The following is a 27,650-nucleotide window of genomic DNA, read 5'->3' on the forward strand; positions in this document are numbered from 1 at the left end:
TGCAGCTGGTTGTGCATTACACTTGCACAACCTGTTGTGCAAGTGTAATGCACAATTGCTTGCACAACAGAAAGAGTTGGAGCTCTGCTAGTGCTATCTGAGTTTGTGGAATGACACCATTGGATACTACCCAAAGTGTATAATTTTTAAAAGTTAAAACATTATTCAGCCTGGCTGTTTCACACCCCTCCTGGGTTGTATCCCATGATAGTCACACTAAAGTCCCATTCATTTAAGTGGGTCTACTCTAAGTAGGACTAGCATGTGACACAAGCCTGAGTCCATTCAGAGCAGGGCTGCAATAGTAGCTGAAAGCTGCAGCCTTATGCCCACACACTTTGGAGTAAACCCCATTGAACACAGTAGGACTTACCTTTGAGTAAACATACATGAATACAACAAGGAAAAATATTCAAACCCATACCAGGGATCAGTTTCCATGCAACTGTAACTTGAAAAAAAAGAACCATAGCATTACCAGATAATTATTTATTCAAAGGTTAAACACTTCCTGTTCTACTTTTTATTTTCCCCTTCTCTGAATGACCTTTTTAATATTTAAGAATTAACCTGCAATGACTTGCCACACAAATATAATTCTTACATCTGACTTAACCTATGGATTTCCTGTAGAAAAATCTTGTCAGAAAGCACCTTAACCCCTCTCATAGGAAAAAAGTATCGTTCTGTAAGCATCAAATAATCAGGAAATTGCATTTGAATTTGAAGAATTTTACAAACAATTGTATGGTTCTTAAAGCCCTGGTAGAAGGCGGGGCGGGGGGGGGGATGATGATGTTTTGTTCAACTGTCTAGAGCACCATTATCACATGACAGAAATTTGATGGGTCATTCAATCACAGATGAAGAAGTCAAAGAAGAAATTAATAAAGAGCAATGAATTTCCAGGATTGGGTGGATTTACCCCATATTATAAAGCTTTTCCAGACATTTTGGTACCTTGTTTAATAAATGCAATAATAATGGATTTGAGAAAGTGAGAGTTGCTGACAAACCATAGAGATAAACTAACATAGGTAAAAAAAGAAAAGAACCAAGGAGTATGTTACCATATCAACCAAAACCTCTAAATTAAATGATGATTGTACGGTGCTGAGAACAGTATTAGCAACTAGCCATATAGTCATAGGAAAATATATATGCCAAGTTTAGACAGACTTGATTCCTCAGGAAAGATGTTGGACAATATATGTCAAATCTGAAATACAATTGATTATACCAACCATAGAAAAATACCAGCTACCTCTTTTGATAGCTGGTGATAGCTTTTGATAGATCAGAGTGAGCTTTTATATAGTACCTCTCAAAAATTTAATTAAATGGTGATTCAACAATATATGACCTAATAGTATTCAACTATTACTATTCAACTGGAAACATGGATTAAGGGATGAGGCAGGGGTGCCTGATATCAATAATGTTTTTTTGCTATTTAGTAGAGTGATTCATTCTCTATATTAGGGACTCTGAGAAAATCCATAGGAGCTAAGTTTAATATCAAACAAATAAACAAAGCTGATATGCAGATGACATTGTACTGTATTTCATCAAATTAAGGACATAATTAAAGAACATAGCAAATTTAATAACCTGCTGTGGGTCACTCTTAAGTCATAAAGTAATTTTATAAAAATGAGGTGACAGGACTAAACATCATCAAAAATTACAAATAAAATAAAATAATCCTGTCAGATAATGTACAGCTGACTACATAACATGGCTTTTGCTGAATCTCTTTCATCATGATTACTATTTATGGCTTGCAAGAAAGATGCAAATGAAGATAGGGCCCATGTATTTTATTTATTGATTTATTTAAAACAGTTATGTAAAAGAGAAGATTTTGGCAGGTGCAGCTAGTCAGGCAAGAGTGAGAAAATATGCATGTACTGAAATTCCATCCTTTAGAACTATGAAAAGTACAGACAGCTGTCTTTCTTTGCTTATGATCACTGTAGAACCTTGGCAAAGTGGCCCTAGTAATGCTGCCACCTGGACTGAAAAAGAGACTGGGTTCCTTCCTGGTTCCTCTTTATGTGCTACATTCTATAGTCCTTATGGGCCAGCCACTCCATATTGTCAAAATAATTAAGAACACCACATGCTGAAAGCTGTGTTTATTCATCCCAACATGATCATGAATGCATTGATGAAAAATCTAACCGTACACTGAGTTCTTTCCACTGAAGAATGATTTCAAATACGATGTCTGGACTTCGTGATTGTCCAAACCACACAGTGTGTCTGTGAACCTAGATAACATATAACATGCTATGCACAGTGTGCCAGATTGTTATCTAGGTTACACTGTACATAATGTGCCTAGAGTGAAGGGCATTCAGCAGAATTCACAGAAAGTTATGCATGCTTAAGTCTCAGTGAAATCGCTGGGACATGAGTAAACGATTAAGTGCTTAAAGGCAGAAGCACACATGATAGCAGCAGCCCTATGTCTTCAAATGTGGGCCATTGCAAAGCACCTGTAAAAGGTAGGTTGGATTTCATGTGGAAAGGTGACAGGTGAAAGATGCATGTCCACCTTTGCTCTTCTCTCCAGGTCATGTTTTCTTCCCAGTCAGACTCACTTCCAGTCCTGGAACCTGCTTTACTTTACAGCAGCCTTCCCCAACCTGGTGCCCTCCAAATGTTTCAGACTACATATCCCAGCATTCCTGCCTATTTGCCATGCTGGCCGGAGCTGATGAGAGTTGAAGTCTAAAACATCTGGAGGGCACCAGGTCCATCCATGCAAATAAATGCAGCAACCAAGAGTAGAAAAACAATAGGGGTAAATGAGAGAAAATGTTTAGGATAATTCCATGCATTTTGGATCCTAATGGCCCTTCTTCAGGGAAATTCAGAACAGAGGCACTTTCAGATTTGAATATACTAACCATACAGTCTCTTGTTAGGAACAAAGGAAGCTATCTTATACTGAATCAAACCATTGGTCTATCTAGCCGTGGCTGTATTGTCAACACTGGCAGTGGCTTTCTATGGTTTCAGGCAGGATCTACCAGAAGATGCTAGGAACTGAACCTGGGCTCTTCTCCGTGTAAAACATATACTCTACCCACTGAACTATGGTCCCTCCCTAAGAATCTACTTTGTTGCAGCACATTGCTTTTCTACTCTTGGTGGCCTATTTGGGGGTTCTCATCTTGATGGATTATACAAATGTGCATGTGGATCTGCCTCCATTGGCATGTATGGGGCAGTCTTTTCAAGCAAGGCAGCTCTGCCTGTACACTAGCATTCCCCATAACTTCAAATAAAATCACTGCATTGGGCTAACTGTTTTTCAGCACTATACTATCAACACACTGGTTCATATGAATGAATGGATATGACAACCGGCAGGTCAACTTAACGTTATACAGTTATGACTAAATTCATATGCAGAAAGGCTGGAGAACCAGGGTTTCTACAGCAGAGCTGGGCAGAAGGTAATCTCCAGATGTTTGGGGCTTCAACTCCCAGAAGTCCCTGCCAGCATGGCCAATGGTCAGGGATGCTTCGGTATCCCTAAGAAAAGAATACTACTTTGCATTCCCCAGCACATCAGATTCATTCTTGCTACTCATTCTTCCTTTCTTTCCAATTTTTATTTTCTTAAAAAACAACAACACCTTTTTCCCCTAGGGAATGAACAACAAACATGACCCAGAGAGTGCTGGCAAAACTTGATGTTATGAAGCGGTATGAGAAGAAAAGACTGAGCAAGTATGGCATGGTTGAGGTAAGTATATAGGCAATAGAAACAGTTACAATTCGGCTTTGAAATATATGTTTCTCCCTTGCATTGTTACAACTTTCAACAAAGCCTTGTTGTTGTTCAGTCGTTAAGTCATGTCCGATTCTTTGTGACCCCATGGACCATAGCACGCCAGGCCTTCCGGTCCTCCGCTCTCTCCCGGAGTGTGCTCAAGTTCATATTCATTGCATCGGTGATACTATCTAGCCATCTCATCCTCTGCTGCCCCCTTCTCCTTTTGCCTTCAATCTTTCCCAGCATCAGGGTCTTTTCCAGGGAGTTTTCTCTTCGCATTAGGTGGCCAAAATATTTGAGCTTCAGCTTCAGTATCTGTCCTTCCAGTGAGCAGTCAGGGTTGATTTCCTTTAGGATTGACTGATTTGACCTCCTTGCAGTCCAGGGGACTTGTAAGAGTCTTCTCCAGCACCACAGTTCGAAAGCATCAATTCTTCAGCGCTCAGCCTTCCTTATAGTCCAGTTCTCATAACCATACGTTACTACTGGGAAAACCATAGCTTTGATTATATGAACCTTTGTCGGCAAGGTGATGTCTCTGCTTCTTACTATGCTGTCTAGGTTTGCTATAGCTTTCCTCCCAAGGAACAAGTGTCTTTTAATTTCATGGCTACAGTCACCGTCTGCGGTGATCTTGGAGCCCAAGAAAATAAAATCTGTCACTGCTTCCATTTCTTCCTCTTCTATATGCCAGGAAGTGATGGGGCCAGATGCCATGATCTTCGTTTTTTTAATGTTGAGTTTCAAACCAGCTTTTGCACTCTCCACTTTCACCCTCAACAAGAGGCTCTTAAGATCCTCTTCGCTTTCTGCCATTAAGGTGGTATCGTCTGCATATCTGAGGTTGTTGATAATTCTCCCAGCAATCTTAAATCCGACCTGTGATTCATCCAACCCGGTGTTTCTCATGATGTACTCTGCATATAACTTAAATAAGCAGGGCGACACTATACAGCCTTGTCGTACTCCTTTCCCAATTTTGAACCAATCGGTTGTTCCATGTCTGGTTCTTACTGTTGCTTCTTGACCCTCATACAGGTTTTTCAGGAGACAGGTAAGGTAGTCTGGTACTCCCATCTCTTTAAGAATTTGCCAGTTTGTTGTGATCCACACAATCAAAGGCTTTAGCGTAGTCAATGAAGCAGAAATAGATGTTTTTCTGGAATTCGCATGCTTTCTCCATAATCCAGCGAATGTTGGCAATTTGATCTCTAGTTCCTCTGCCTCTTCGAAACCCAGCTTGCACTTCCGGTAGTTCTCGGTTCACATACTGCTGAAGCCTAGCTTGTAGGATTTTGAGCATCACCTGGCTGGCATGTGAAATGAGCACAATTGTACGGTAGTTCGAACACTCTTTGGCGTTGCCCTTCTTTGGAATTGGAATGTAAACTGACCTTTTCCAGACTTGTGGCCACTGTTGAGTGTTCCAAATTTGTTGGCATATTGAGTGCAGCACTTTAACAGCATCATCTTTTAGGATTTTAAATAGCTCAGCTGGAATACTGTCATCTCCGCTAGCTTTGTTGTTACTAATGCTTCCTAAGGCCCACTTGACTTCACTCTCTAGGATGTCCGGCTCAAGTTCCATGAGCGCACTATCATGGCTATCAGGGACATTCAGATCTTTCCTGTATAGTTCTTCTGTGTATTCTTTCCACCTCTTCTTAATCTCATCTGCTTCTGTTAGGTCCCTGCCTTCTTTGTCCTTTATCATGCCCGTCTTTGCACAAAACGTCTTTGATATCTCCGATTTTCTTGAAGAGATCTCTAGTCTTTCCCATTCTATTGTTTTCCTCAATTTCTTTGCATTGTTCATTTAAGAAGGCCTTCTTGTCTCTCCTTACTATTCTCTGGAAATCTGCATTCAGTTGGGTATATCTTCCCCTTTCTCCCTTGCTTTTCATTTCCCTTCTTTCCTCAGCGACTTGTAAAGCCTCATCAGACAGCCACTTTGCTTTCTTGCATTTCTTTTTCTTTGGGATGGATTGAGTTGCTGCCTCCTGAACAGTGTTACGGACCTCTGTCCATAGTTCCTCAGGCACTCTGTCTATCAGGTCTAATCCCTGAAATCTATTTGTCACCTCCACTGTATATTCATAAGGGATATGATTTAGATCATACCTGAATGGTTTAGTGGTTTTCCCTACGTTCTTCAATTTCAGCTGAAATTTTGCGATAAGAAGCTCATGATCTGAGCCACAGTCAGCTCCAGGTCTTGTTTTTACTGACTGTATAGAGCTTCTCCATCTTTGGCTGCAAAGGACATAATCTGATTTCGATATTGACCATCTGGTGATGTCCATGTGTAGAGTCGCTTCTTGTGCTGTTGGAAAAGAGTGTTTGCTATGATCAGCATGTTCTTTTGGCAAAACTCTATTAGCCTTTGTCCTGCTTCATTTTGTACACCAAGGCCATGCTTGCCTGTTATCCCGGTTATTTCTAGACTTTACTTTAGCATTCAAATCACCTATGATGAAAAGGACATCTTCTTTTGGTGTTAGTTCTAGAAGGTGTTGTAGGTCTTCATAGAACTGATCAACCTCAGCTTCTTTGGCCTCAGTGGTTGGGGCATTGACTTGAATTACTGTGATGTTGAATGGTTTGCCTTGGATTCATACTGAGATCATTCTATCATTTTTGAGATTGTACCCCAGTACTGCTTTTCCCACCCTTTTGTTGACTATGAGTGCTACTCCATTTCTTCTAAGGGATTCTTGCCCACAGTAGTAGATATAATGGTCACCTGAATTAAATTCGCCCATGCTTGTCCATTTGAGTTCACTGATTCCCAAGATGTCGATGTTCAATCTTGCCATCTCATGTTTTACCACCTCCAGCTTACCTTGTTTCATTGATTTTACATTCCAGGTTTCTAAACAATATTGTTTTTTACAGCATCAGATTTTCTTTTCACCACCAGACACATCCACAGCTGACTGTCCTTTTGGCTTTGGCCCAGCCGCTTCACTCTTTCTGGTGCTACTTGGAAATTCCCTCTGCTCTTCCCCAGTAGTATATTGGACACCTTCCGACCTGAGGGGCTCATCTTCCGGCGTCATCTCTTTTAGCCTTGTGATACGTTCCAAGGGGTTTTCTTGGCAAGAATACTGGAGTGGGTTGCCATTTCCTTCTCCAGTGGACCACATTTTGTCAGAACTCTCCACCATGACCTGTCCGTCTTGGGTGGCCCTGCACGGCATAGCTTATGGCTTCACTGAGTTACACAAGCCCCTTCACCACAACAAGACAGTGATCCATGAAGGGGTAACAAAGCCTTAGTGAATGACTAATTATTAATTAGATTTCTAAGGGTAAGTATGCAAGTCCCAGTGTACAGATTCTATATTCAGCAAGGTGCAACAGTGACTCTCAAGCTTGTGTGTGGCCATCGTCATATGTACATGCATATGCCTGCGTGTGCAATCTTCCTGCCACAAAAAAGTATAGAGTTGGACAATAATATGCAGGTTGGGCTTACAGATGTACATAAGTACATGCATATGGCATGAGGTGACACAAGGTATGCTGGGAACCCAAGCCTTGGTGTGCCCAAGCCTGGGATTCACTCTTTTGCCCCATTGCATGAGGAAGGCATGCAGGAAATAATCTTAAGAGAGCAGGCTGGAGAATCATAGAGCTGGAAGGTACCTTAGAAGTCATCTAGGGCTTCTTCACATGCAGCTTTTATTCTGCTATTGAGATTGGTTACTCACAGAAGTTTGTGGGTCCTTTAGATGACATTGTCAACCTCCAGGGAATCTCCGGCACTAAATGACCTTTATTCCATTTTTTAAAAGATCGGAGATAATGAGCTATCAAATTACCGCGCTTGAGTTCTGCTTGAGCTCCCCCATAAAAAAGGAAAAGCCTCAATAAGGGGAGTTAGATCAATGAAACATATGGAAGATTCAGATAGGGGGGGAAAGTGGGGGGGGAAAGGAAGGAAGCACATGTAAAGGGAGTCTGTTGTGATCCTGCATTTAAAATGGAAGCAGAAAGCCCCATTTTAAATGCGGGATTTTAGGTTAGTGTAGAGATGCTCCTAGTCCAACCCTCTGCTCAGTGCAGGATGAAACTACAGCAACTACAGACAGAAGGATGATTTCATTGTGTCTGATTGTATTTGTGAACAAACTAGTCAGTATGGTCTAGTTTGCATGTTACATGGGTCACACATCCGCAGACCTCTGTATATGGAAATGTGGTTCCACACATTAATAATTAAAGGCTTTCCTTCCAGTTGTAAAACTATGGCCAGTTCCTTACTTTCAGGGCACTTGTGCAATGGCTTGCCAAATGCTAAACATCTAACTAGTTTCTCCTTTACACAAAAGTATATCCTGTTAGTCTATGGATCTAAAAAAAAACAAAAAACTGCTATCAAATCTAGTTGCATGTGCAGGATACATACAGCTCACATGAAGACAAGTCAAACACATCAAAAGTGATTTCAAAGTTCACTGCCCTTTTCCCATCATGCTGCCAGATTTATTCTTGCAACCAAAGTTATAACATTCATTGACAGTACAGCCATGCTGTTTTCATTATGCAATTGACTCATTCTTTGAAAACTTGTTTTTCAAAATAATCAGTACTTCTATGCTGGAGCATCCAAAGAGCTGAGGAAAGATCCAAAGGGCTGGGTCAATGTACCTGCAGTGACAGAGGGTTCGCCCTCATGCATGTAGAGTTTATGCAGTGTTGACGCCATGCTCCTCATGCTTGCTGTACTTATTCATGTGTCTGCCCCGTCCCCGCATAAAGAAAGGGGTGAAGTGGAGGCTGATTTTTTTTTGTAAGAAAAGATCTGTATAGAAGATAGGAGCCGATGCCCACTCTCTCCTGCCTTAATTCTCTGTACTCCATCACTTCAGGCACTTTTCTCTCCCAGCCCTGCTCACATCTGTAAGTTTCATAATATAAGAAAAATCCCTGCAACTATAGAGCACTGAGAGATCAGGCAGGAGAAGAGGGAGAGTTCAGCTCCGCCCAGCCATTCATACTTTAGCCCATTTCACATGTTACATTGAACTTATAGTGATGCGGGTTGGTGCCCAAGCACTGAAAGCCCGCATGGCATAGTGGTTAGTGTTGGACTGGGACTCAGGAGATGGGGGGTCTACTCCCCACTCAGCCATGAAGCTCACTGGGTGACTTTGGGCCACTCACTGACTCTTAGCCTAATCTACCTCACAGGATAGTTGTGAGGATAAAATGGAGAGGAGGATGACCATGAAAATCACCTTGGATTCCTTGCAATAGGAAAAACTGTAATAATAAATAAGAATTCTTTGTGCCCAATACAAACTTGTAACATGCCTCCACACATAATGGGCTTCTTTACATGGAGCTTTTATCCTGCTACTGAGATTGCTCACCCATGGAAGTTTGCAGGCCCTTTAAATGATGTCATTAACCTCCAGGACGTCTCCTGCACTAAGTGACCTTTATTCCATTGTTAAATAGATCAGAGATAATGAGCTATTAAATTACTCCGCTTGAGTTCTGCTTGAGCTCCCTCTGTGAAAAAGGGAACGCTGCAATAAAAGGAGCTAGATCAATGAAACGTATGGAAGACTCAGATAAGAAGGAAAGGGAGGCAGGAAGCATGTGTAAAGGGAGTCTGTCGGAGCTTGGACTTGATGGTCTTATAGGCCCCCTCCAACCCTAATATTCTATGATCCTGAATTTAAAAAGGAAGCAGAAAGCCCTGTTTTCTGCTGGTGTAGCAGCTCAACAGGTTGGATCCAGGATCTGCCTTCCATAGATGGAAGGGCTTCACTCACAGAAGGTGCTTCTGCCCAGTTTTTGGAGATTCTGCCCCCACCCCACACAGCTCATCCCATTCAGCATGGTCCCCTGACTCTCTGTGTAGCAATTTCAGGGGGGTGAAAGGATTGCTGTGGGGAGGAAGGGGTAGAGAAATCCGTTTCCACCAGCCTAGTTCCCCATGCCTAAATCTGGATCCAATCAACAAATACAACATTTATTTTGTTAAAAATCAAGTTTTTAAAAAGCAACAATAAAAAGATTAATATGATAAAATGTGGTGTATCATTAAAATAAACAAATTAAGATAAAAAAAAGAAAGGAAAGGAAAGGTTCCTCCTGTGTAAGCACCGAGTCATTACTGACTCCTAGACGGACGCAGCTTTCGCTGGCGTTTTCATGGCAGACTATAGCGGGGTGGTTTGCCATTGCCTTCCCCAGTCGGGACTACCTTTCCCCCAGCAAGCTGGGTACTCATTTTACCAACCTCGGAAAGATGGAAGGCTGAGTCGACCTGAGCCAGCTACCTGGGACCCGGCTTCCGCTGGGATCAAACTCAGTGGGGAGAGTTTTGGTTGCAATACTGCCGCCTACCACTCTGTGCCACATGAGGCTCATAAGAAAAAAAGAGCAGAGAATAAAACGTAAGAGGTAAACCTGATTTAAAAGCTACAGCAAGATTTAAGAGGCCAGAGAAAATAAAAAGGCATGAAAGGACATTAAAGTAGGTGCCAGGTGAGCCTCTCCAGGGAGAACATTCCACATCTGGGGTGCCATTACAGAAAGGGGCCTTTTCACTTGTAGCCACTCAGCTGTGCTGCACCTTGCCTGGTGGGGCAACTAAAGAAGGACCTCCCTGCTAACTCCACGCTCAACCTGCATGAATGTAAATAAACAAATATTAAAGTACCATAGATCCCTAATACTCATTCCAATCCAGAAAACCACCTGTAATGCTGCTCTGGAACTTTCTAGCCCTTGTGAAAATGGAGAGCACATGTAAGATGTAACAGCATATACGAATGAATGTTGCATCTGCTTTTTTTAAATTATTGACACAGTGCCGAAAGCTTGGGAAACTGCAGTTAAACCCCTATGTGAGAAATCCACTGACATTTGACTTTAAACTGGATTCTGAATCATCTAAAGCTTTAAAATCAAGTATTTCAGAAATTCAGTCTACTCAACAGAGCTCAGCTCTGCAGCCAGAAAGGTGAGTTCCCTTCTTTCTACGTAAGCTGGTATTTATTTTTGGTATTTATTATCAATTTTATATCATGGGACAAACATAGCTACTTTGGCTGGAGGATGCTACTATACATTGTAGAATTGGCCTATCGACTGATCAAATACAGGAATTCCTTGGACAACTTTTATTATATAATCACTGGGCAAATTAACAATCAAATACAATGGAGAAAGGGCTATGTTTGGGTCACAAAAATAAGGAGCACATTCAAATATCTGCCATGCAACAATGTTCCTCACCCTTTGGTTTCAGCAGCTACCCACTGGTGATATTAGAATGTTTTTGTTTTTGTTTTAAATGTGGAAGTACTGTTGATTTTAAGACTACTCATATCCAGGACAGTCTAAATGTGTTCCTTAAAATTACACTTGTTTAACATTTGTAAATTCTACTAATTCTATAAAGTTAAATAACTCTGTGTTAGTGCATTCATGCAAATTTGGAAGCAGTGGTGTTGTGGTTTTATTGTGCTGCATTTCCTGTGAAAAACTGGCTTCCTCAGAGGTTATGACGCTGCACACATAACCTATGCAACTATGACCAATAGCAACAGAAAACTCTTAAGCATATTGTTGGGATATATATATATATATATATATGTTATATTATGTTATATTGTATGTTTACTTATTTATTAATAGAACTTATATCCCACCTTTCAGTTTGATAAAATTCTCAAAGTGGCTTACCAATTAAGATAAAAATAATACATTATTGAAATAAAAATTGGCTAAAACCACCATAAAATATGAAGAGCCATGATAAAAAAGTAGAAGTAAATATGGGCTTTGATCCGTAACAAAGTGATCTGGAAGGTGTAAGAGCTGGGCCTGAGAAATGGTCTGTCAAGAGAGAATGCAGGAGGGGAGCGGGGAGAGAACACAGCCTCATTGGCAGTTAGGGAGGCAGTTAGTCTGAGAAAGAGAAAAGACAGGTCAGCATTCCCCAGCCTGGTGCCCCTCAGATGTATTGGACTACAGTTCCCATCATCCCCATCCAGAAGGGAACAGGTTTCTTCCTTTTAGGCTTGAGTGTATATTCTGTATATTAAGCAATGTTTTCTGTCAGTAAACCCTGATCTTTTGACCTATGAATAAAATACGCCCATTTGATAATTTAGTGACCTGTGGTGTGCCTCCTTATTGGAGATTCCTTCCATATAGTTCTCCCCCACGTCACCTTACCCTCAACCTGCTTACTGTGTTCAAATTTTAAAAGTTTAAGGGTGCTCCTGGCCCAGCCAGGGCAATGTGGCAAAACAGAGAATGGTTGCAGCAATTCCACTTGAGAAGAAATTGGCTGTATTTTATTCATTCTTTTAACACCTGAGAGTCTCCTAGGTCATTGGGAGGTAATACACATCACAAATCCAAAGAACTGTGAATGGAAGCAGAAATGTATTATTGCTGTTTCATGGATTCCTGTGCAAGCACTAGTGGAAGGCTTCTCACAGTGCAGTGCTTGGGGTTGTGCGCACACAGAATGAGGGCTTGTGTTACAGTATGAGAAACATGATAAAAAAAGGAAGATACAAGCTCTAGCACAAAATCTAGTAGGTTATAAAAAGGCATTGAGGAAGAGCTTGTACAAAGTTTTGCAGAAGAGCTCGTGCAAATGGAAGAGCTTTTTTGGATTGAGGTCAGTTTTCTCACTTAGCTTTCTTCCCCTGTGTTGGACACAGCTCTTCTGTGAGCAGAAAAGGGTTTCTTCCTAGTCACAACCTTCTCCAATCTGGCCCCTCCAGATGATTTGGACTACAAAATCCACTATCCCTGACCATGCTGGCTGGGACTGCTGTGAGTTGTACTCCAAAATGTCTGCAGGGACCCGGGCTAGGAGAGGCTGTGGAAGAACATCTTTGTGGTCCCCTAACCATCCAGATACTGTGAATAAAAACATATATTGTTATTTTTCATCTTCACGGACCAGTCCTCCAAACAAAGTCACATGGATGTAGCAGAATATGTGTGCACAGGGCTAGCCCTACCATTAGGCAGAGTGAGGCAGCTGCCTCAGGCTGCAGAGTTTGAGTGACATGAAAAGCAGCAAATTGTTAATGATGGAGGGAGCAATCCTATGTGGATCGATGGTTGCCTCTGACCCCGGGGGCAACTGCCTATCCATTGCAGGGTGGGAGGAGTGGTGAGGAGTGGATGTCCTCCTTGCTCCCCCCGCTCTGCTTTTGTGGCTAGACAGCCGATTTCAGTTGTCTAGCCATGGGACCTCGTAGCAAGGGAAGCGGCGGCCGGACAACACCTAGAATGTGTCGTACTGGCATTTCTGACCTCCCCACCCCCGGGAACGCTCTGTTTTTGCCACTCTGTGCTGCTCTTATGAGTGCAAAGCCTATCCGCACTGCCCACGAGGCGGAGTGGGAAGGGGTGGGGGTCGGCTTCCCGGGAACCAACCTATCCTATGGCTGTCTAGCCGCTGACTAGTGGCTGTAGGATTGCACCCTTAATGTATTATTGTTGCATTTTTACTCCCAGGGAGAGACGCTTATGGGATTTTTTGCCTCAGGTGCCAAAATCACTTGGCCAGACTTGGGTACAAAACGCCTTGATTTGAGGAGAGGGGCACTACTTGCTATTCTGCCTCAGGCAGCAAAATGTCTTGGGCTGGCCCTGTGTGTGTACATGTGTGTATAAATGCAGCCTTCAGGATCTGTGCTAACCTTGGACATTTTCGTATCTGAAGTAAAAAAAATTAAAACCCATCCTTCTGCTGCTAACTTTATAAAAACAAAGCAAAAAACAAAACATGAAAATGACCTTCCCCTGGGATCTCACAGCTTAGCCTGAAATGACTGCTTCACAACTGCACGATTGTTATGCCAGCAGTTTCTTTTACAAGCAAACTACCACAGATCTCAAGGTCATGGAATTCAGTTTATACATTCAACACAATCTCAGATGGGGTAACACCTTTCCTAAGCTGTACCACTTCATGCTATTCGTAGGATCAAATGTTTGAATATTTTCCCTAACTTTAAAAACAAAATATTTTGCACTTAGAAAACTAACATGACAGGGAGAAGAGTTCAGCCTGTTCCTCTTCCTCCTCAGCATGCTTTCCTCATTCGTTTTTTCTTCTAGTGCAAGAATCTTCACCTCTGCCCATAAGAAATAGTTGGGGAGAATTCAACACAACTCTCTCCTACCCTGACTCCTGTGAAATGATAGTGAAACCATGGAAGATCTATTGGAGCTTTTATAGCACTGATCAAGATTTCTGTAGTGGTAGGCTCACACTAGCCCTGATCTTGCAAGATCAGTAGGGCGGGGGTGGGGAAGTCACCACAATTTGTGGTTTGAGTGCTAAGTTATTCCTTTGCAACACAGGCACAATCCAACAAGAAGACATCAGCTTCCCCTACACAACTTCTCTAGAATATGTACATATGTGTCCAATTCAAAAATGAATCCCATTAATATAAAAGTGCTAATTAGAATCAACTACCCTAAAAGCAGACAAACCATGATAGTTATTTTCTGCTGCCTTTTTCAGGCAATTTAATTGTGTTCAGCCATATAAAGATTCCTACTGTAGTTTACAGCTGTGTCCTTTTAGTACTTGTAGGCCTGAATCTGGGTCATCAACACAAATAACTAGGAAGAATGATTCTGGCAAACCTGCTGTGAGGCCATTTAGTGCTCCAAATTACCTGAAACGTAAACCAAGTGATCAGAGAGGTATGTTTCTTATTTTTATTGATTTGTTTTTAAACTGGGAGTCTAGAAGTGCCTTGGCCATTACCAAATAACTAACTGTGGAATCTGGATTTATTGACTTTTGTTATTGTGACAAATGAATCTGTCTGCGCCTCCAACCCTACAAGGCAGTTCAGGCTGCAAGACACCTTTTTGTCTATATTTCTCAGAAGTAGCACTGCCACCACTCACATGTGTTTTTAATATCCCTTACCCTAGCCAAAATCCAAAAAGGATTATGGTTTTTATATATGGAGAAGGGCCCTTTTCAGAGCTTCCTATTACTTCCCTAGCAACTAGGTTGGCATGTTTGCCAAGCAGTCTAGCACTTGAGTAAGACAACTCTTCCAGGCTAGGCAAGACAATCAAATAAACGTCTTTTTGCAATTCAATATATTTATTAAAGAACCAAACAGAGAGAAGTTGAGAAACAGTCAGATGCTTTTAAACATAACATGAAACATCAAGCTAGAGATGTTGGAGCAATCCACAACGGAAACAAATGAATTTGGATTTTCATGAATCTGACCCATGGATTCCGCCACTGACTGGCTTTTCCTCTGTCAGGTGATTCCACAGACTTGTGGACCAGTTTTCTAACTCTCCCAAATTTTGCACAAATTTCGTCATAGAAAAATATGCAATTTTTTCTTTTAAACCAGCCGAAAATTTGCATTTTTGTGCATCCCCATAAGCTAAAGTGTGGAAATGCATTTGGGGAGAGATTGTGCATTTGTGCACATGCAAAATTGTGCAAATGTGCAAATTTGGAAACAAACAAAAATCTGATTCCGTTGATGGCTGGACGACGGAACAAAAGGTGCCTGACAATCCACAAAACACAGACAGAACGTATTGTACACAATCCATACATCCCTACATCAAGCTAACTTGCTAACACTTGTCAGGAATCCCTGAGTAACTCACCAAAGCAGCTGACAGGTGGGAGTGGGGATGAAGCCCACCTGGGACTCCAGGGTGTGGAAGAGTTTTGCCTTGACTCTGCCAACCACCTGGAGAAGACAAAGCAACATTTCACAAAGACAGATCTGGGGGTGGGGAGCTTCTGGGCAGTTCCTAGGGAGGAAAATTAAAATGTACCAATCAATAGCCTAGGAAGGCCTGGTAAAGCACCCTCCAGGTGATTTCTAAAATATCTTTTCAACATAAGCTGAGTCAGCCATGAATACGTAGAGATGTAGATTTTGGGGGCTATTGCAGTCTGGCCATGGTCTTTGTTCAGAGGTGTTTCCAGAAAGCAGCAGTGTGTGGGGGGGGAGGGGTTGGGTTGTCACAATTATCCTGGGCTTAGCATTATCCCAGTTTTAAAGTGCAAGTTCCTAGTTCCGAGGACTGCAGAAGAAAACTTGAAAATGGACAGGCAAAAATTTGCAAAAAGGTTGTGTGCCTTAGAAGTCATCTAGGCAAAGGCGGGACACCTTTATATCTCTCTCCCTCCAACCCCAGTTTTTACTTGGTCTTTTTCCCCATTGCCTTCTAACACTTAATTTCTTTCTTCTCTCCAGTCCCTCTGGCTCTAGGTAGTAAAACATTACAGTTTGTAATGTGACAGAATACATTTACACAAATTCTGTGAGCAGAATATGGGGATGCCTGGCTGAAGAATTGTGTTACTTTGAAACACTGATGTCTAAACTTCCTGTCATAATATGATTCTTGAATTCTTTCATGAATCACTTTTATTTATTTCATTTTCATAGTGCATTACATGCTGGCATTCTGTTGTTTAAATATTTTGTTCTGTATAACAAACATCCTTTTGTGGGCGCATACACAATAGACAAATGCAGAACAGTAGCTCAATCTCTTGCAGTAGTAAGCGTAATGTTAGTTTATTTATGATTATTATGTTACCGTTTTACACCTGAGAGAGGGCATTTAGCTATGACGTAGCACTGCATAAGAGACAGTGCTTCCCCATTGTTCAACTCAGCCTCTGTGGGCTGCTTCAAACATTGTATATAAGTATACATACATTTTAGGTGTACACCAAAAACCTAATGTGTGAATGAGACAAACATGTCTTTGGAAACATCTGTATCCTATACAGTCACTTATCAGCAAGCCTGGATGGATGGATTAAACTTATATCCCACCTTTCATGGTGGGATATAAGTGATCCCCGTCCCTTAGCCTTATTTTTTTCTTCTTCACAACAACGCTGAGATAGATTAGGCTGTGAAATAGTGAATGGCCCAAGGTCATACAGTGAGTTTCATTGCTGAGTGGGGTCGCCCCAGGCCTAATCTAACATGCTAACCATTACACCACACTGGCTGCAGCTCCCTGTCAAGTGTACAGCTGGTGATAAACCTTGTATGATATGATCCCACATCATACAAATGGGACCTGCAACAAAATGTTTCAGTGCAGAATGTTCCTGATCAGAGTTCCAACTAATTAATCATGCCCTTTTCCAGGATACTCCATTCCCCCTTGTTTTCCATCTCCTTGCCTGTGCTCCCAAACAGTCAGTCAGCATTCCATGGCCACTGAATAGGCTCAGTCCTTGTTGAGCTGTTTGCCACCACCACCCCTTCAGGTTTTTCCCCCCCAAAGGCTTTTTTACTTCTATAAACCCAGAGTTTTCCCAAGCCTGATGATACTTAGCTCTTGTGTTAATTTGGCTGCATAAGGATCTACATTTGGAGAATGAGTTTGCTGTTAGTCTATAGGACATGGAATTGCCCTAAAACTGATGGATAATACTCTCTTGACCATCCATATGAGTGTTCCAGATGTATGTTAAGGACATGTAGAGGTGAACTTGATGCTTGCTCTACAATCGTGGAATACTGTCCCCTTGAAGACAAGCCAAAATTTGAATTGTTCTAATGGAAAAATGCTGTACATGTTGATTTATTCCAATTTTCTTTCATACTATATTTTTAAAGGGAACCTACAGGCTTTAGATGGAGGCTTCATGATCCTGAAGCAAAACCCCAAACTAAAACCTGCTCATTCCACCACAGACGTTCAGAGAAGACCAAAAAGGGTCTCAGAGGTGAGCCACTGGCTATTTCCATAGAACTGTGATTTAGCACAGAGTTATAGTCATCATCTCATGTGATCTGGCTTGTTTTCCTTTACTTGTGCTAGACTTACATAAAAGTACTTGGCTGAAAGCTAATAAGTTAAAGCTATGCTTCTTTAGGTTTTCACCACAATATCATAAATCTTCATCTTAGGAAAGCAAGAGATGTATTGAGGCAGCATGTTTTTGATACTGAACATTAGAACAATTTGCTACAAGAAAATTAATTAATTAATTAATTAGATCAAATTTACATAGAACAGTGATTTAGCACACAGAGAACTTCAGCTATGGGGCAGTATAGAAATGTAATGTCATTATTATAATAATACTGTTATGTTTTTCTTCTTGTTAGCTGAATGAAGTTTTAGTTTTTAACTTAGTTTTAAAAATGAATACCCCACCTATTTGCACCAGGGGAACTCTAGGTGACTTACAAAACACAGCTTCATAATAACATAAAAATAATCCAGTTTCAAACAACATATCATAAAAGGAGCAGTATTGAAATAACAAGCCAGGAGAACATTCAACCAAATACCTTCCTGAACAGCCATGTTTCAACCAAATGCATAGAAGAGCATAATTTTAAAAGGGAATCTTTTTTTCAATTAACATTTGTTTTAGGTATACATTGTTATAGATAGAAAATAATGTATTCACATCAGCCATCACAATTAATATACAAATACATTTGACATAAAAGTGCAACTAAGACTGCAATCCTATGTTCATTTACTATTGTTCAAGTTCCATTAAACACAATGGAACCTTTTTCTGAGTAAATATGTATAAGATTGCATTGTAAACAGATACAATTACCAAAGCAAACATTATACAAGATATAACGTAAAACACCATAATAGACCTTATTTTACTGGCAGCTGCTAAAAATGTCGCTAACTTTACTGTCACGAGATTGTCTTGGTCTGCAAGGAGAAAAGGCACATCAAAATAAGATGAACATCCTTGGAAAGATAATAATAATAATGGAAAATTAATTCTTTCCACAGATCTCTGCAAAAAAACCAAAAAACAAAACACCCAATGGTGCTCTCCTTTAAAACCTCCTCAAGTAATGCTGAAGACAGCACATTTGATCATACATTTGAGAACGCTCAATTTTTTGAACTGGCAAATAAGATGTGATTGCATCAGGAGGAAGAGGTGGAAAACAGTAATATCAGGGGCATAATTTTCTTACAGCAAATTGTTCTAATGTTCAGTATCAAAAACATGCTGCTTTCAATAGATCTCTTGCTTTCCTAAGTCCAAGCTTTACGATGTTGAAATGGTGAAAACCTAAAGAAGCATAGCTTTAACTTATTAGTTTTTCAGCCAACTGCTCTTATGTAAGTCTAGCACAACTAAGGGAAGCAAGCCAGATGACATGAGGTGATGAGATCAAAGAGGAACTCACTTAGCTAAGGCTATTTTGCAACACTATACCAATGATACTAGAAATCTGCATGGGTTGTTCTACTTATGGACCTTATTGTGTCACAGACAGCTGAGTTCTGTGCTATTGGGTAGTGGTTCATACTGCACTTCATACTAGTGGTTCAGACTGCAGTTGGAATGGCTGTCCTCTTGGGGGACAGAAGTGTCAAGCATTCTGACTGCCACCTGGTCCTGATTCCTTCATATGTATGTGTTATGTGTGTGTGTGTGTGTGTGTATATATATATATATATATATATAGAGAGAGAGAGAGAGAGAGAGAGAGAGGCAGTCTTTGTTTTAGACATTTTCATTCAATATTTAGGGCACAATCCTATGCATGTTTAGACAGAGAAAATGCCTACAACTCCTGTTGTAGGCTTTTTCTCTGTCTAAACATGCATAGGATTGTGCCCTAAAGTAAATACCACAGTCCCTCTTAAGTGGGACATGATTCAGAATAGACTACATACATTAACAAATTAAAAATAAGGAAAGAAATCAGAATAGTCAGAAATAGTAAAATATTTAACAAAGGTTTGCTTGGGTACAAATTATAAGGGAAATCAGTAACAAATATATATCCTGTGATCAGTAAAGTACTACTGAAGAGAAACAGGGAAAGCAATCCAATGGTCCTTAGTGTCTAGGGCAACATAAAAAGCTGCAGATCACCTCCTCTACACCTGTAGACAGAGCCATGAGCATGGAGGAGGAGATCTTGTGGATCTTGGCATCATACACAATATCCTATGGCCTCTCCAGTCCGTTCCCCACCCACCAAAAGGTAAGTTAGGTAAACAGGCTCAGAAGCCCTTCTCCTGCTTTTTGCATTTTAAAAGGAGGAATGGAGTTGAAATTACCTCTCTCCCTGTCTGGCTCTTCCCAGCAGGGGATATGTTAGGCAGAGGGCTCTGAACCTGGAGCTCTCTGAACTCGGAGCCCTCTGTCTATCAGGAGCGCAACATGCACCACAGGATTTTTTTGTGTATTTGTAGTTACCTGAATGGACTACATTTAGTACTAGGCACCATTTTTCTATAAAATCATCATTAACAGTGCAATTCTATGCATGCTTACTCTGAAGTAGCTCGCGCTGTGTTCAATGGGGCTTACTCCCTAGTAAGTGTGATTAGGATGCAGGCTAAATATGAGATTAGCTGTAGTGTCTAACTGATGTGATATCTTATTCATAGTTAACATTTCCCATATCTTGTCATACCATTCTTTGATAGTAGGACGATTTTTATTTTTCCATTTTGCTGCAATTTGGAAATTTCCTACTATTAAAGGAAGGGCTACCAGCTCCATTCTAATTAATGGCATTGCTTTCTTATCCATAACACCCAACAAGAATGTCATAGGATCAAAGGGAAATAAACACCCTGCATGTTTATTAATGTGTGCAAATACCTTTGCACAGTATCTTAGTATCTTAGGATACGCTCTCCAAAAGTGATATATGAGCCTGTTTTGCCACATCTTTTCCAGCAATACTACATGAATTTTTCACGAACCAGTAGTCGGAATGGACAGACAACTGTCGCAGAGAAAAAAGGTTGGAGAAAAATAAGTACAAAATATTGAGAACAATAACAATAACATTTAAATGGCACTCTTATTTAAAGTGCTTCACATCTTACAGTGAGATAATCATCTCAGTGAGAAACCAACTACAGTTGAATCAATTGTAGATGTGTTACAGATATTAAGATTTAACAGCTGGAAAGACTAGCTACAGTTTCTGAACAAACAGCATTTGACATAACTGGGCTAACAGATCCATGTATTTCTGCATATATTGTTCCATATATATCTTGTATGCTTTAAAAAAACAAATGTAATAGTCTCCTGAGTGCATAATCATATCTCTGTTAATAACCCAGTTAAATTTCAACTTATACATAACTGATACAAACAAACTTGATACTTAAAACTTTATTAAAAGAACATGTAATAATAGATTCATATTTTGAGAGTAAGGTGGCCAATCACATCATATAACCCGCTGTCATTTCAGGTAACATAACAAATCAATCCACTATTTATGATGAAGCCAGAAACCAAGCTGCTCAGTTTCTGGGAAGGGAGAGTAAAGCCAATTTCTGTACAAATGGCCATGTGTCACCAGATGATCCGAATGCAAGGTAACTCTTCATAGCTGGAAAATATAGTGCACATGAAACTTAACTTCTTGTTATAATACCAGGTCTTAGAACAGTATCTAATTCCTTCATTTTTGTCACATTTTTATTATATAAGGTGTCAATTCTAATAACAGGACTGGGCAATATGCTTTAAATGTGCATAAAGACTTATTTTTTCTTCATATGGAAATGAGGTCTCAAAAGGAGATGAATTTTAACACAGTGGCCTCATTTAGACCTAATGAAAAGCCAGAATGGCTAGGAATTCCTGTTATGTCTGAACCTAGACACCTGATTGGTTGCTCCCCTAACCAACAGAGTCTGAAGCCAGGATTTCAAGTTGGTTTTCTGTTCCTGGTTTGTGAGGAGAGCACCAAGCCAAGGTATGGGTTTGAGACATAACTGGAAGCTTTTGCTTCCTCTGTAGTTTCTGGTTAGTTTAGCCACTCCCACCTCTGGGGGGAACCAAGTGCATGAGAACACTGCTTGTGAATGATAAGCCAGAATTCTCAGTAATGTGGCATTGCATGCACCTTGCAGTTATTTATTTTCGTATAGCATGTGGGAAGCAAAGGTCTTTGGATCTTCATAGATCCAAAGGAAACCAGGAAACATAAACTATGGTCTGTGGGGGGGTTTTAAGAGCAGATTTCTTTTCACTTGGGGGGAAAAATAGCTGAAACCAGCCAGTCATGGTAAGGCTCTCAAGCGTTAGCATAGTAAGCCTCAGCAAGAGTGCGGCCAGAGAGGCTTTTATGCTGTCATCACCCTGCCTCAAACGTGGAATTTTACACAGGTCCAGACATGGTCATCTTCCATTTGTAATCCTCCTGTGTTTTCCCACAGCTTTTGCCAGCTTTTTTCTTACCAGAAACAATCTGTTAAGGAGGAGGAGCCAGAATATCTGTTGATTTGGCAGGCTAGGAGTCCTCCATTTGAAAACACTCCTTGTTATAGATAAAACTGTCCATTATCATCATCATAAATGTGTATATGCTCAGTAGATATTGTTTTTAACTTCGTTCAAATAAGACGTTGCTATAGGGATACACAGGGAATATAAGCGTAATCTATTACAAGTCTATTACACTATGTGCTTCTGTCAGGGCAAGATCAAGGACTTGCATCAAACAAATGTTAGAGACAATCTTCAGCACAAACTATCTAACTAGACATTGCTTATTGACAAGTCCTGTATGTAAATATAAAGTGCAGGGAAAGCATAGAGTTTTTGAACTATGATTTGATGAGGACCTTCATATGTGGCTGTAACAGTTTCGTATTTCTCTTATCACTGCCCATCTCCATGCCCTGCCCGCAAATATGAAGTAAATGTAAGTTATATCAAGGGGCTGTATCCAGCTGTGTCATTCTGCTAGTGCAAATGATGTTGTGCTAGCAGAAACTAGGTTCAGCTAAATTTACGTTTACGTAAGCACAGTTGCAAAACTGGTTGCACAAGCATAATGTGCAAGTGCTTGCACAACGGAAAGATTCGGCAGAGGTCTGCTAGTGCTCTTTGAGTTTGCAGACTGACACCCTTGGATACTGCCTAGTGGTGGCCATGGTTTTCTTTTTAAAGCCCACACAGTCCATGGACCTGTCAACTTTTCTGTGGTATAAATGTCCTTCAGTGATGTGGAAAATCCCAAGCTTAGAAGTTTGTTTGTTTTTTTTTACTTTTGAATGCGAGAAAATAAAACACTGTCACAAAATAATAAAACTCCTGACAAAATATAACAGACATACTTCCAAACTAAATTTCTGTAACCTCTCTTTTACTTGCTACTAACCCATATCAAATTGTTCAGAGCCTAAAGTGTTACAGCTTGCCTCTGAATGCCCCCCCCCTTGCACACACATTGTTTACCAAGAAGGTGAATGTACAAACTGAGCACATGAAACGCCAGTACATTTTCCCCACCCTTTTAAGGAGGTTTTGTTTGGCATCTGAATCACACAAGAATGCCTTTAATATATCATGTTATGTGGCTTTTGGTGTGAGTTGGAATGTTTCATACTTAGGGGTTGTTGGGACAAGTCCTGAGGCTGCCTAGGGATCTTGGGGGTGTTCATTTTGCATTTGGTTCCTACAAACAACACAGAAGCAGTGCACAATGTCTACAGGTGCCCATTGCCAACACTTTCAGAATAATATAACTTCATTGACAATGTTGGTTTTAGTTTTAAAAATATTTCCTGTGTGATCCTGTGGGTCCCACTCCATAAGCACAGGTTAAATATAAGGGACACTTCATATATTATGATTTTAATAGGTACTTATTGTAGACCTGCTAAAACTGTAGTTTTTGAAATGCATGCTCCCTGCCCCCCACCCCCACCCTGCGCGCACACACACACACACACATGCACACTCCAGCAGAAACATGTGCCAGGGACATGAGGTCAATTGTGGCTCCCTGAAATATTATTTATAGAGTAATGAGGTTAAAAATATGTCTGCACTGTACTTCAAATGTTGTTTGAAATGTTATTTGTCCAGTGGAAGTGATGCACCTGTTAAAATGTACCATGTGAAATGGGCTATTGTCCCTAAGAGAGCCTATACACAGCCTGCCTGTAGAATCAGCACCCATAATCCAATGCTCCATGAGGCTCCAATATACACATGTCCTTTTCTCCCTTATGGGCCAGAGAATCATTCCCACAGGCAAGAAGCTTTTCCATTGCATACACGAAGCATTTCTTGCCACAAAGGAGAAAACAAGGCAGCCCCAATGTGTATAGGATGCACCTGAACCTATGGAACATGGAGAATATATTTCAAAATGAGATGTGAGAGCTGTAATCTAGGAGATCCCTGGGGTCAAATCTCACCTCAGCCATGAAGGCTGACCCACTATGCCAGGAGCCACTATATACAATATGAGGACAATAACATTGATCTACCTTACAGGGTTGTTTGTTGTGAGGATTACTTGAGACTGATGTGTGGAAGTGCTTGAAATGCAAACTTCTTCTTATTATTATTCTTCTTATTATTATGGTTTCAACCTTACTGTAGCATTGGACAATACGGATCAGTACTTAGTCTGGTGGTCTGGCAAAAGGCATTTTACCTGAACATATTACTTTTGAAACGTGTTGTTTTCAGATTGGAACTAGCTATTAGTAATATTGTTTATTTAAATGTTGACTGTCTTCTTATTACTAACACTGTTGTTTTAAAGCAAAGACACACTTCCCTCCAAATATTTAACTAACGAGAGAGAATGGACTAAGAAGAGTGTTATCCACTTCGAAGACAATGCTTTGAAAAAGAAGAAACCCTCTATACCTTTGTGCATTGAGGATGAAATGGAAAAACCAAATGCCAAAGTAATCAGAGCTGGTTGTCAAAGAGAAAAATGGCAAAGTCCAGTGGTAATATTTTCATTTCTTTCCCTCCCCTTGTTTAATGAGTTTTAGAGATTCTGTAGGCCAGTGAAAGCTATTCCCTTAAGACAATCTCATTACTCCATCTGACACATAGGTACAGATTTCCAAGTTGTTTGGGTAGCTCTTAATGCTGATGGTAGTATAATTTACATTCTTACACTGTTTTATGCTGTTCTCACTATACTGACATGTCATATAACGACTGGCTAATCTGAACCCATGGGTATGCCCATTTTATTAGAGTGGAGTTAAAATATTGCACTAAATTTGGGAAAATTCATTTCTGCATGAGTTATTGTGAATGCAACTTATGTTGCAACTCTGAAACCACACACTGAAAGCAGTGGAAACTAATGGTTTGTTAGTCGTTTGAATTTTGACATTAGCTAATAAAGCTACAGGAAGGAGGATTTGGGAGTGTTGTGCAGACAGAAGCCACTGTCTTGAAGCTAGAAATAAAAGGAGAGGGAACAAATGATGCAAGCAGCATGACAGAAGAGATAGATTATGGTACTTAACTGCGGTTCATCATGGAAAGAAGGGACATGGGGCGCTTCCAGTTAGACAGATGCAAGCACTACTATCAAAAAACACCATTTCACCTTTTCTTCCTTTATGGATTTTTTCTGGTAAAAAAAATCAGAAGAAATGGTGGGAAGACACAGGAGGATTAAACATGGAAGATAGCATTGTCCAAACCACCTGTAAAATTTTGTGAATGTAGGAAAGCCATTGCACAATATTGCACATTGCTCTTCTGGAAGCATCCCAGCTCAGATGCTTGACTTGATTGTTGTAAAAGGTAAAGGTGTCCCCAACCAGTCGTGTCCAACTCTATGGTGCGGTGCTCATCCCCATTTCTAAGCCGAAGAGCCAGCGCTGTCCGAAGATGCTTCCGTGGTCATGTGGCCGGCATGACTGAACACCGAGGTGCACGGAACGCTGTTACCTTTCCCGCCGAGGCGGTACCTATTAAACACCAGAATACACATGAACGGGATTTGCATATTCTGAATTTAAACACTCCTAAGAGTTTTCAACATTAGATACAATATGGACATTTGCTGTTAGGAGGTTGGGCTAGCCAGGATGAAGCATAAGGTGCATTTTTATTGAAAAATATGTGATGAACACTAGTCCATAAGCCTGAATTTTCATGTTGGCACATTCCCAGGATAGTCTAGGACTATAAACAAGTCAGAAGACTTCAGTTATATAGGACTGCTGTTTTTTGTCTTGCAAATGACTACATCTGTTTTTTGATAGAATATTTTACCAAAGCTACAACCACAGAAACGCAACTAGTGTGGTACAGTGGCCAAGAATGCTGGGCTTGTATGTGAGAAACCAGAGGTCAATCAAAGCTGTGCTTATCTATGAAGCTCAGTGTGTATTTTTGGGCAAGTCACTATCTCACTGCCTAACCAACCTCAAAGGGTTGTTGTCAGGCTGAAACGCCGGTCTGGACTCCTTGAAGGATAATATACAAATCTTACATTTAAAACTTTTTTTTAAAATAGGTGATAAATGTTTTTACCATTTTTATGTTCTTTTTTTAATTGTTTTACAGGGTTTTTTTTTGTACATCGCTTTGATGGCTTTTTAGTAGATAAGGCAGTGTATAAAGGCTAATAATAAATAATAAATGCTGTTTTAAATGTAGTTCAATAGAAGCACCAAGTTCAGGTGAGAGTATGATTGTTGGTGAGAAAGGTTTTAACATTTCACTTTCTTATCCCTCTAGAAAATGAGTGAATCATTTCCCGTCTTCTGTCACAATGAAGGGTACATTGAGAAATATGGTTTGAATCGATGGCTTTCTTTATATGCAGATAAAGCATTCTATGATGTGAATAAGAGGGGTGAAGTACGAATGCACCTAAACACAGTTCTGCAAAATAACTATAATGAATCTATTGCAATACTTGGAAGTAAAACCTGCCCTTCTCATGTAACTGCAAAGAGGAAGAAAAAGCCCACGTTGTCTGGGAAACCAAAACGCATCACCATTCAGATTTTATCTGTGGAGAGAGCACCATGTGATGTCCCTGCACATTCTCAGAAACAGACACCATTTGTTCCAAAAATAGGTGGAAACGTCACTAGAACTATTAGCAGACATAGGGTAACAGAAATAAATATTCAACAGAACATGGCAAAGTGTAACAAAGACATCCCAGTTGTATATGGAGTGAATCCTAATTGTAATATATACCATAACACTTCATCTAGGGGTCTGATTTCAGGAATAAAGTCCCAACTTCCAGGGTTTTTTGAAAAGTCATTAACTTCAGTTGAAGAAAGTCAGAGGAAAGGTAGAATGGTTTTTCTGGACTACATACCCATCTCAAAGCCAATTCCAATTCATAGATCTGGAGGTGAACTGTTTGGCCATGACCTCTCGCTTTCAGCTCACAATGCCCCACCAATACATGATTGCACTAAAATTGAACCAAGCAAAAGCAACAGTTCTGAAGAGTATCATCAGGATGCTTCTGACAAGAAACTTTTCCTGAATGAAAACAGACCAGGTGGTACTGAATTCACAGCACAGAATTACCTGTCTGGAGTCCAAGAAAGCAGCAAGAGAATAAGCAGGCTGACCTCATCATCGCTAAGGTGCTTTCAAGAAGTAGATAATAGCTTTGAGGCCCAGAAATCAGGAACATTGGCTACACATTTACTGCAAAGTGTTACATCCGCTCATTCTCCAGTTATAAGTATACCAACAGCACAATTTGATGCATATGAAAGCCATAGGGATCAGAGCATGCAGAAGCCTAATACTTGAGGGAACTAGTGGTACAAAGGAAAGAAAGATGTGGCACCAACCTCTGAAATTACTGTTTTTGTATGGAATGCTTTCAGCACTGCTAATAAACCTGTACAATAAACACTGTATCCAGATTTGTTGCCATGATGTAGTCCAGAATAATTGCAATCAGTGAGGGAGATATTTTGTTAAACCTTTAACACATGAGTTTTTATTATAAACAATGCAATAATTGTCAGGCAGTATATAAAAACATGCTGAAGCAGTAACGGTTCTGAGGATGTTGTGTGCCATCTGGTGTTTTACTATAATATCACA

At 40.4% G+C, this 27,650-nt stretch overlaps 1 protein-coding gene across 1 annotated transcript; it reads left to right on the forward strand.

The window, feature by feature from the left end:
- The first annotated feature begins 3,679 nt into the window (after positions 1 to 3,679).
- On the forward strand, positions 3,680 to 27,408 carry LOC146348067 (uncharacterized). The gene is made up of 9 exons (XM_084851639.1): positions 3,680 to 3,760; positions 10,621 to 10,772; positions 14,316 to 14,500; positions 17,434 to 17,543; positions 20,505 to 20,571; positions 21,034 to 21,160; positions 21,295 to 21,543; positions 24,352 to 24,544; positions 26,304 to 27,408. The coding sequence occupies exons 1-9, from the start codon at positions 3,680 to 3,682 to the stop codon at positions 27,348 to 27,350; spliced, it is 2,211 nt and encodes a 736-aa protein (XP_084707765.1). The 3' UTR covers positions 27,351 to 27,408.
- Positions 27,409 to 27,650: the final 242 nt, after the last annotated feature.

The sequence above is a fragment of the Heloderma suspectum genome, chromosome 4 (assembly GCF_057233095.1).
Source record: "Heloderma suspectum isolate Gila_16-S chromosome 4, 16-S_ref, whole genome shotgun sequence".
Classification (NCBI taxonomy): Eukaryota; Metazoa; Chordata; class Lepidosauria; order Squamata; family Helodermatidae; genus Heloderma; species Heloderma suspectum.